Raw genomic sequence first — 11,934 nt, 5'->3', positions numbered from 1 at the left:
TCGTTGTTATGCCTTTTGGCTTAACCAACGCACCCGCGTTCTTCATGGATCTGATGAATCGCGTGTGTAAACCATATCTTGACCGTTTCGTCATCGTATTCATGGATGATGTCTTGATCTATTCCAAATTGAAAGCCAACCACGCGCAACATCTACGTTTGGTTCTCGAACTACTCCAGGGGAATCAACTCTATGCCAAGTTCTCAAAGTGTGAATTCTGGTTGGAGAAGGTTCAGTTTCTGGGTCACATTGTTAATAGTCAGGGTATTCACATCGATCTTGCGAAGATTGAAGCAGTTAAGAATTGGATTACGCCAAAGAACCCGTCTGAAGTCCATTCTTTTCTCGGACTAGCGGGCTATTATCGACGATTTATCGAAGGATTATCAAAGATCGCTGTGCCGCTTACCGCTCTTATGCATAAAGACAGGTCTTTTGTTTGGGGAACTGAACAAGAATCTGCTTTCCAAACCCTCAAGCATATGCTTTGCAATGCTCCTGTTCTCACATTGCCCGATGGAAACGACGGTTTCATTGTCTATTGTGATGCTTCCAACCTCGGTCTTGGTTGTGTTCTTATGCAACGAGCCAAGGTTATAGCTTACGCTTCTCGTCAGCTCAAAATCCACGAGAAGAACTATACAACCCATGATCTCGAGCTAGGCGCGGTTGTTTTTGCATTAAAGATTTGGCGACACTACCTGTATGGTACAATCTTCACCGATCATAGGAGCCTACAACATATCTTTGATCAGAAGGAACTCAATATGCGTCAACGCCGATGGGTAGAACTTCTCAACGATTACGACTGTGAGATTCGTTATCACCCAGACAAAGCAAATGTCGTTGCTGACGCTCTCAGCAGATGGAGTTATTCGCTCAGCATTCGCGATACCCAAGCCCAATACGATCTCGAAGCCCTCATCCGCGAAGCCCAGCATGCCTGTTTTAATGAACGCACTCTGAAGAGGGAACGAACCTATCATGATGGAGCTCAATTGGTGAATAAATCAAATGGATTTTCTATTTTCTGGACCGAATTTGGATTCCCAAGCGGACCGAACTGCGAAAGATTTTGGTGGACGAAGCCCACAAATCCCGGTATTCTATTCATCTCGGTGCCGATAAAATGTACCAGGATCTTCGTTACAAGTACCGTGGCCGGGCATGAAAAGGGATATCGCTCTCTACGCTGGGAAGTGCCTGACTTGTGCAAGGGTCATGGCTGAACATCAAAGGCCCTCTGGCTTACTCGAGCAACCCCCAATCCCTATGTGGAAATGGGAGAGTATAGCTATGGACTTCATAACAAAGCTCCCTTACACGACATCAGGTCACGACAGCATTTGGGTTGTTGTTGATCGTTTAACCAAATCAACCCGCTTTCTGCCAATACGAGAAGACTACAAGGTGGAACGATTAGCCCGAATCTACACCGACGAGATCATTTGTAATCATGGGACGCCTCGTGACATCATCTCTGACCGTGATGCTCGGTTTACCTCGCAATTGTGGGAAACGTTTCAAGCTGCTCTTGGTACTGCGCTTAACCTGAGTACCGCATTCCACCCTCAAACCGACGGCCAGACTGAAGAGAATGATTCGTACTCTTGAAGGCATGCTCCGTTCGTGTGTCATAGACTTCGGTGGTAATTGGGACAAATACCTGCCGTTAGTCGAATTCTCGTACAACAACAGTTATCATACCAGCACCCAAATGGCACCATTCGAGGCTTTATACGGAAGAAGATGTCGGTCGCCTATTGTATGGCACGAGATCGGGGTCCTGAGCTATTGCAAGAAGCGACTGACAAAGTCCTCCAAATTCGAGACAACTTGTTGAAAGCTTGAAGTAGACAGAAAAGTTATGCCGATAGACGATGCAAGCCCCTTGAATTTGACGTTGGCGACTACGTACTCCTAAAGGTATCACCTTGGAAGGGTGTGGTCAGATTCGGCAAGAAAGGGAAACTAGCGCCTCGATATATTGGACCTTTTAAGATTCTAGAAAGAATCGGAAAAGTCGCCTACACACTCGAACTACCGGAGGAACTTAGTAACGTCCACCCGACTTTCCATGTGTCGAACCTCCGAAAGTGCCTGGCTGAGCCCGATTTAATTGTACCTCTCGACGACCTCCAAATAAACGAAACACTACACTTCGTGGAGAAGCCTGTTGAAATGATGGATCGCCAAACCAAGCAGCTCAGACGCTCGCGCATTCCTATTGTGAAAGTCCGATGGGAAGGCACACGAGGCGCAAAGTTCACTTGGGAAATCGAAAGCGATATGAAGGCGAAGTACCCGCAGTTGTTTGAAGGAACTTGTTCTAGAGAGTGAAAGTCTAGAAAGAGAAAGTTCTCCAAGGTGATTCACGGTGTTGTGCAACTTCCAGCTTAATTTCGGGACGAAATTCCCTAAACAAGGGAAGGCTGTAACACCCCATGTTTCGAAAGTCAAAGTCAAAGTCAAGATTGAAGTCAAAGGAAGAAAAGATCGCTAATTGTGATCTGTCACTCCTTGCTCAATTACTGTTTTGACTTCTTTGACTATCGCTAATCTATTTTATGTTTTTACGTTAGTTGTATTATGTGGAGTAATTAGTTAAAATCGAAGTAATCAAATTGTTTATCGCTACGAACCGCTTTACGACTGTGAATAATAGGAAGTAACAATGCGATAAAATTAATTAAACGCAAATCGAACTCATCTGATCAACATCGTGCTCGCAAACTCGAATATACGCATTTTGGGTTACTGTTATACGTGTGTGTGTGCCTTATGTGTTACTTGTGCATGTTTAATTTACGCTATGTGTGTGATAATCAATCGAATCGCAATTGAAACTCAATCGCAATCAAACTCAATCGAAATCGAATCATGATAATTAGTGGAGAAAGGATAATGCTCAATATGAGTGATTGGGACTAAAAGTAATTTGAATAATAAACTCTATCGCATTCGCATCTATCGCAATCGAAATCGAAATATCAAAAATCGTCACACCGAATACTCGAATCAGGCAACTGATCGATCAGGCAACAGCCGATCGACCAGCCGGCCGATCGGACTGCTGTCCGATCGGACATGCCTGGTCGATCGGCCAGCACTTTCCTCTTTTGGAACTCTATAAATACCCCTGTCATTGTCATCATTTCCACTTTTGGAAATCCTCTGACCGACCAGCTCGTGTTCTTCACATTTTCTCAGATTTCTCGCGATTCCGGTAAGATTTCATCCTAAATCTTGTACTTTCTTGATCTACACGCACTCCTACACCTTTCTATCTTTTAAATCTTAACTTTTAACCGTGAAATCATCAAGATTCAAGTGTTCTAGGATGATGTCATCATGGTGTTCTTGGAGAACTTCAAGTTTTGGCCTCAATCCACCAAGAACAACTTAGATCTAACCGATTTCCACATAAACCACAAAGATCTTTCATAGATCTAAACACATTCACGGTGGAAAAGGATTGATAGAATGTTTTTCTAACTTTCTTTCAACTCTTTCACACTCAATACCCTCAAAACCGATGGAAACGGAGCTTGTGTCGACTTACTAATCAATCTGGTGATTGTGTGGCCAAGATCCGGATTCTATCCACGAGGTTCACCGATTTCGGGTTAAACATGAAACACCATCCCGAACCGTTCACTAATCAGATTTGGGTGATTCCTGTCCGATTAGGGGAACCAAGTAATGACGAGGTTCCTGTTGTTTGACTCGTATCGAAACACCTCGATAAAACAACAAACAATCAAAACAACCAAGTGTTAGACGAGCAGGCCGACCAGGACAAGGCACTGTCGGCTAGCACAAGGGTCCCACACTTAATCAACCTATTTAAAGTTTAAGTATTGAACGAATTGTTGTCCGATCGGACTGCCATCCGATCGGATTACTCTTCGGATCATGAGATACTTGACTTTAAATACTTAATCGATTTTTCAACATGTTCAATGCACGAGAAATGCCACCTGATCGAACTACTGTCTGATTGAGTGACCTCTTGCTGAGGACATGTTCTCCACTAAAGTACCAGCCGATCGGGTCGTCGGCCGATCGAACGACCGTCCGATCGACCGACCTGAAAGGTAAAGATACTTCAATGCTTTCAAATACTACAACGAAAACTTCAAAAGTCAACCATCATACACAAACACATCCTACTCAAAGGAAGAAACAATCCACTCGAACAGCCATCCGATCGGACTTCCGTCCGACCGAACAACTGTCCGAACGGACTGTCAACCGCACGGTCAGCCGTCCGATCGGACTACCGTCCGATCGATCAGCTGTCCGATCCATCGACACTTGTTTCTGTTTTACGCGTTGTTTATCATTATACTCTCGAACTGTTCAGGCTAACCTTACTCTCAAGCGCTCCCATCAATCCATCAACCGCTGTGAGTATACTCGATCCCTTTTTGCTTTATGCACTTTTGGGTGTTACATACGTTACTTATACTAAAACACATCGAACACACTACGCAATACTTTTAAACGCCAACCGATACCGCATGCTATACGTGACTTAATGAAAGCTTGTTTGTTATGTTTACACATGGAATGCTGTCTACCTGCCTTAACGACGATAGTACTATAGTTTGGACTCAGCACCCGCTCATGCAGGGGTTGTTAAGGACAATTATTTGCATGGATTACAGTGGTGATCATGTATTACGAACTGCCTCGGGCAGTCAACCCGCAGTCATTGGTTTTGATAGATCCGCGTCGATAATTAACATGCTTCGTTTTCCTCTGTTTACATGCTGCTTATGCGTAAACTATTTCGAACTCTATATGCTATTATCAAACTTGTATACTCGCCTTTACACTATGTGTATTGACTTTTATTTTAACGTATGTGACAGGTGTTTAGGGTGCTTATCTGCTAGGGAAGCGAGGCTAGAATAAAGCTCTAGAGTCCAACAAATAGTTGTCTGTAGTGATTGAATCAAGGGTCTCTAGAAGCAGATGAACAATTGCTATATTTAAATCTGACTTGTCGGAACAGAATTAATTGCCTAGATTTGGTCTGTAATAATTTGCTTACTATTTGAGACATGGTACGGGATGTGTTATTTTAAATTGAATAGTAATGATAATTGTTATGGAAACTTCTGGACAATCTGTTTCGCTCAGTGTCGCGCCCCGATGATTCTGCCATCGGTTGGGGTGTGACATTTTGGATCCAAGTCACACAGACGATAGAAATAAAAGAAATTTATCGTTAAAAAAAATTACAGTTCAATGTACTATGTTCATCTTCGATCTCCATCCTTCTTGATTTATCAAGATGCACTTTCCTTTCTTCTTTCTTCTTGCCCAAGATTCAAACCGTCCGCTATTTTAGAGCTACACATGAATATTCCGAAAAACCTTCATTAACAACACATACAATCCTAAGTGACGGCGGGAATAGTGGTTAAATGTGGTCGGGCATTTTTGGCGGCCACCTTTTTTTTTTCTTATAATAGTTATTTATAGGTCTTGCCAAATTACAATTTTATCTCAATTTTAAAATTACGAATTTGCCCCCGCATATAATTGTTATTTATAGGTCCTGCCAAGTTACAATTTTATCTCAAGATTAAAATTACAAATTTGCCCTCCGTTTCAAAATAAAATTTTGGTTTTGCTCTCTGCTTAAATTGACGATTTTGCCCTTAGTTAAAAAATACAATTTTGCCCCCGGTTCAAAATAAAATTATGGTTTTGCACCCAGCTAGAGTCCTGCCAAATTACGATTTGGTTCACAGTTTAAAATTACGATTTCGCCCCCAATTCAAAATAAATATTTGGTTTTGCCCTCAGCTAGAAATTACGACTTTGCCCGCAGTTAAAAAAATACGATTTTGCCCACATTTCAAAATAAAAAAAATGGTTTTGCCCTCAGTTCAAAATATTATTTTACCTCCATTTCAAAATTACGATTTTACCCCAGCTTAAAATTGCAATCTTGCCATCTTTTTTTTGGGCAAAACTATGGTAGTGTTTTATTTTACTTGGTTGACTAATTTTGTTTATGTTCGTGCCAAACAGCTGCCTAGCACTCGCTAATTCGTCCTAACAAATTATTGTTTTGCCCCAAACTCTAAATTACACGCTTGCCATCGTTTTAGTTATTTTTTTATCATAACTGTGGTAGTGTTTTTCTTTAATTTGTTAACTCGATGATCTTTTTTGAGATTGTGTTATAAGTAGCGTGTATAACTAACCGAAATAAAGGTATACATGTTATTAAACTCAGAAATAGTTTATATTATACTTTCCCATCGTTTTAGTTTCTTAGCAAAACTATGATAGTGTTTTATTTTAATTGGTTGACTTAATGTAATTTTTTAAGATCATGTTATGAGTAGAATGTACAAGTAATCGAAACACAGACATACATGTTATGAGAGATAAATATTTGACTTAGTGCCCCGTAACGCGAGCGGAGCAAAAACTAGTTACATACAAACTTTAAAATAATCCCTATTCACATAGCATTATCAAAGTTTAAAAATAACGTATGGATTCAATAACTCGAACATATCAAGATCCAACATTTTTTGCTATTTTTTTATCTTTAACCCATTCCCGCTTGGGAAAGAAAAAATATATATTATATCAGTCTTGTATGCATCATAACATTAAATGGTGTTTTAATAGTATATAGAGTTATGGACGGACCCATATTCTTTTCTATTACATAATGTTCCACGCCGTTGTTAATCAACCGATCTATACGCCCAAATGTGTCCCACGCTTTTGAGTAAACTGCCAAAATGGTTCTTTAGGTTTGGTCACTTTTGCCACTTTAATATTGTTAAAAGTATTGTTGACTTTATTATATTTTCCTTGGTCAATTCCATTTTCTCCTAAACCTTGTTTATTGTTTTTTTTTTTTTTTTGCAAGATGTTTACTGGATTCTGGATATTGGGCTTTACATCAAGTGGGCTTTTACATCAAGTGGACATCAAGTGGGCTTTTACATCAAGGAGGTCCATCCGGGTTGTTCGTTGATCAGTTTGGGTCCAGTTCTATTTAAGGCTTTGTGTAGATATTTTCACCTAACTTTGTCAGTCTATTTGTGGTCATTGTTCAGTCTTGGTTCTCTCATCATTTTAGGCGATTAGGGTTTCAGTTGTGAATCGCTTTGATTCACTTTGTGTTGTTTGTTTCCCTTGTTGTTGTCTAGCAGATTATCTTGTTGATAATCTGCAAGTGAGAGTCTGTCTTTGAGTGTATTCTGTCAAAGTTCATCTTGTACAGTTGTATCGGTTGCTTGATTTGGGTTAATACATTTGTGGTTTGGGTAGATCTGTCTCTGATCCATATTTTTCACATGGTATCAGAGCTTTCATAAGCTCTTGGGTGTTTTCGTTTGTTCCTCTGTTAGATGCATTGTTGCTTTAGCTGTTCAAAATAACTGGAATTTGTATCAATTAGATGTTAATAATGCATTTTTATATGGTGATTTGAATGAGGATGTTTATATGTATTTACCGGAAGGTTATGAAGACAGTAATAAGTCTAAAGTGTGTAAGTTGAATAAGTCTTTATATGGACTAAAGCAAGCTCCTCGAATGTGGAATGAAAAACTTGTAGGAGTTTTACTTGATTCTGGTTTTGTCCAAAGCAAATGTGATACATCCTTGTTTGTTAAAAATGCTGATAATATATTTGTTGTGCTTTTGGTTTATGTCGATGACATTGTGGTTACTGGTAACTCTATGTCTGAGATTGAAAAAGTAAAACAAAGTTTAAAATCTCAGTTTTTGATTAAGGATCTAGGGCTGTTACAATATTTCTTAGGTATAGAGGTCTTAACGTGTGATGAAGGATTATGTTTGTCACAAAGGAAGTATTGTACTGACCTATTGACTGAGTATGGAATGCTAGGGTGTAAACCTGTAAGTGTTCCTATTGATCAAAGTCATGCGGTCAATGCTTTACTTGAAAGTAATTCTGGTCCTTTACATAATGTAACTGGGTATCAACAGTTGGTAGGGAAACTTATATACCTCTCTCACACTAGGCCTGATATTTCATATGCTGTTCATATATTGAGTCAGTTCATGCATAGTCCTACTGAAGGACATCTAAAACTTGCCTTTCATTTGTTGAGATATCTAAAGTCTGCTCCTGGAAAAGGGTTGATATTCAGTAAGAGTAAGTCTTTTAATTTGACTGTGTTTGCTGATTCTGACTGGGCCAAGTGCTTGGTGTCCAGGAAATCTGTTACTGGGTTTTGTGTTTTTCTTGGTAACTCTTTGGTATCTTGGAAAAGTAAGAAACAGACTACTGTGTCTAGATCTTCAGCTGAGGCTGAATATAGGTCTATGTGTGCAGCTGCATGTGAATCTATTTGGTTAAAAAATTTGCTTAGTGAGTTAGAGGTCAATGTAGAAGTTCCTATCAAGCTGTTCTGTGATAATAATGTTGCTATCTCTATAGCAGCAAACCCAGTTTTCCATGATCGGACCAAACATTTTGAATTGGACCTGTTTTTTCTAAGAGATTTGATTTCAAAAGGAACTGTAAGGTGTGTTGGTATAAAATCTGAAATGCAAGTGGCTGATGTCTTTACAAAAGGGGTTTTGGTTAAAGATCATCAGTACTTGTGTGATAAATTACAGTTGTTTGACATGTTTAGATAATGGAATTGTGGGGGGGTGTTAAAAGTATTGTTGACTTTATTATATTTTCCTTGGTCAATTCCATTTTCTCCTAAACCTTGTTTATTGTTTTTTTTTTTTTTTTTACAACATGTTTACTGGATTCTGGATATTGGGCTTTACATCAAGTGGGCTTTTACATCAAGTGGACATCAAGTGGGCTTTTACATCAAGGAGGTCCATCCGGGTTGTTCGTTGATCAGTTTGGGTCCAGTTCTATTTAAGGCTTTGTGTAGATATTTTCACCTAACTTTGTCAGTCTATTTGTGGTCATTGTTCAGTCTTGGTTCTCTCATCATTTTAGGCGATTAGGGTTTCAGTTGTGAATCGCTTTGATTCACTTTGTGTTGTTTGTTTCCCTTGTTGTTGTCTAGCAGATTATCTTGTTGATAATCTGCAAGTGAGAGTCTGTCTTTGAGTGTATTCTGTCAAAGTTCATCTTGTACAGTTGTATCGGTTGCTTGATTTGGGTTAATACATTTGTGGTTTGGGTAGATCTGTCTCTGATCCATATTTTTCACAAATATAAAACTTAAACTTTTTGAATTTTCATCCAAAATCAAATCTAGTCAGATTTTTCATTTAACATCCATTTTTTTTTTTTCTTTTTCCTTCCTTATAAAAAAGTATTTAAAGGTTCTTTGAATTTAAAAAAAATGGTGGAACTAAATTTAAACCAAAAAAGTCAAAAAGTGAAGGCTGTTTTTTTATGACCCTTTCAGTTATTCGCATCATCCTATTACTTTTTTAAGACCATCAACACTAGATCGAGAAAGAACGTAAATGACGTTTAGATAACCATAAGACAAGATGTATATATCCAATCAAATCGAATGATTGTTAATAATCAAGACAAATTTAAAGTGATAAATATAACAAACGCATATGCGAATACATAATAGGTGGTGCTACATTTTGTAATTATAAAGTTTCCCATCTTGGTCTTTTATTAAAAGACTTGGTACCATTTTCATGAAACAAACTAGAGAGGTTTTAACTTAACTAGGGTATAGAAAGATGGCCTTGTGTCACAAGAGATGTCACACAATCATCAAAAATATCTTCAATTGACTTGAATTTCAACCCTAAGCCCTTTATCTTTGTCGAGTTAAAATCGTAATACGAACGATCGTGCTGCTCAAACCTGAAAAATAATCTTCATTCAGTCTTTCATACATATAATAATAGGTTAACTTAACTTTTATTTAAAAGAGCAAGATTGTGTGTAGTGGGCTAATGCCCTGGCCTGGTCACCATAAAGGGGGCGTTAAACACCACCCCGTGAGGACGTTATAGGGGCGCCAAAGAGGAGGGTGTGACGGTAAGAGCTCGAGGTCCGAGGGGGATGGGGGCATCGGGTCCACAAACTCCAAACCAATCATGCACAAACACTTCATTTTTATTGTTTTTTATTTATTTAATTTACAAGTGAAACTGTTTGACGTTTTTGAGGGAAAAGTGAGTGAAAACCCCCTTGTCTATGCGGCAGTGTTGTGGTAATGTCTTTTCACTTTTAGTTAAACCACTACACATACTCTAAGGATATAGTTTAAGTACCTCTTTGGAATCGCTAGTGTGGGATAACGCGCAGAAATAATCGAAACGAGTTCATCGTTATTAAGGACAATTGAGTTGCACACATATCGTCCTTCAGCGTTCTCGTGTTCGTAAACTAGAATATGGCCGAGAGCAACATCGTCTATATGAACATATCCCATCCTTCCATATAAATAAAACTTCTCTGTTTCCCCTGTTTCCACCCAAAATTACAACCCATGTATTTAAAAAAAGATTAAAAACTAATAAAAAAACAGCCCGTTTCGACTCGCTCATAAATAAATGGGTTGAAATTACCGCCTCTAGACCTCACCTTGAAGCAAGCCCAAGATATCTGAAGCTGTAGAGCCTAAAGTAGGAGATAGGCTTGGTCCCACCACAAATGATGGCATCACTGTCACCAAATTTATCCCATTTTCATTGCAAAACTCCCATGCTGCCTTTTCTGCCATGGTTTTTGACAATGCGTACCATTTCTTGAGTTTTTCACATAGTTCAACAGAGCTCCAAGATGACTCATCCAAAGGTATCCGAGGGTCAACCTTGTCTTTGACCCTGACCGCGGAAGATGATGAAGTGAGAACCACTCGTCTTAGAGACGGATTCTTTTTACATGAACGTAACACGTTCAGTGTTCCGTTCACAGCAGGATTTATGATCTCTTCCTGCAAAACACGCGCGTTTAAGAAAAAGATGGCATCATGATGAGGCTTAATGAAGTAGAAACATACCCTTGGATTGGTAATCTGTCCGAGAACTGGGGAAGCCATGTGGAAGACACCCGCACACCCCATGATGGCATTGTCAAAGCTTCCTTCTTCTGTTAGTTCCGCTTTCACGAGGCGGAGTCTCTCTTTTGCCCCTTGCAAGTTCCATAAGTGAGCTAGTTTTGCTTCATTTCCTTCAAATTTAAGCACAAAGTAGCATCAAAAGTATGGCAAATTGGGCAAGTCAGGCGGTTGATAAACGGGTCAAAACCAGTATCTTTTGTACACTTCAAACCATCTTGGGTTGACATGTGACACTTTTTATACAAGTAACTAGTGTGTTAACAATCTAGTGTTTTTGAACTACTTTTTCTTAGCTAAACTTTTTTGAGTTAGCTCTTGACCTGTTAGAGACAAAACCCCAAATCGGTAATCTAATAAGTAAAAGTGTCAAATTGTGACCCGACTCGTTAGCATGTCATGAATGCACAAGCGAACACGATAACACGTACCAGGGTCTCTAACGGTGCCAACGACATGATAACCAGATAACAGAAGTCGTTTGATGAGCCAAGAAGCCAGGAAACCTGATGCACCGGTTACACAAACCGTGCCATGATCCATAACTTCTCGGATGCTAAATGGTGTGATATTTTGAAATAAATATATACAGGTGCAAGTGGTCAGAAAGTTTCACATGGTGGTATGCAAAAATGATAAAGTCACATCATAGTACTTTTTGTGGTTTTAAGCAGGAAAAAAAAAAGAAATTGTAGCATCAATGTTGTTTCACTATCGTATAATTTTTCTGATCAGTTTAAATATTATTAAATGACAAAAAAGGCTATTCTAGACTATTGACTACTCGTTAGACATTTATTATGCTGGTGGGTGTGGAGGAGGGTGGTCCTTTAGGGATGATCCGTTACGTAGGTGGCCACGTTATTGGGTGTGGGGATGAGCCTGTAACACCCTAAATTTTACCCTTGATTTTTAACAA

At 39.2% G+C, this 11,934-nt stretch overlaps 1 protein-coding gene across 2 annotated transcripts; it reads right to left on the bottom strand.

The window, feature by feature from the left end:
- Window positions 1-9,514: 9,514 nt before the first annotated feature.
- Window positions 9,515-11,625, bottom strand: LOC110922644 (tetraketide alpha-pyrone reductase 1). Of its 2 annotated transcripts, XM_022166896.2 has the most exons (5): window positions 11,447-11,616; window positions 10,959-11,128; window positions 10,541-10,892; window positions 10,228-10,420; window positions 9,515-9,814 (listed from the first exon to the last, which is right to left on the bottom strand). In XM_022166896.2, exons 1-5 carry the CDS (start codon window positions 11,556-11,558, stop codon window positions 9,673-9,675), a joined length of 969 nt encoding a protein of 322 aa, XP_022022588.1. In that variant the 5' UTR covers window positions 11,559-11,616; the 3' UTR covers window positions 9,515-9,672. The 2 variants fall into 2 exon arrangements, with proteins under 2 accessions (XP_022022588.1, XP_022022587.1); XM_022166895.2 differs by having other exon boundaries at window positions 10,541-11,128; window positions 11,447-11,625.
- Between the last annotated feature and the right edge of the window lie 309 nt (window positions 11,626-11,934).

This window comes from Helianthus annuus, chromosome 17, assembly GCF_002127325.2.
Source record: "Helianthus annuus cultivar XRQ/B chromosome 17, HanXRQr2.0-SUNRISE, whole genome shotgun sequence".
In the NCBI taxonomy this organism is placed as follows: Eukaryota; Viridiplantae; Streptophyta; class Magnoliopsida; order Asterales; family Asteraceae; genus Helianthus; species Helianthus annuus.
Note: the sequence above shows the minus strand (reverse complement) of the source record. Positions and strands in the feature narration are given on the sequence as shown.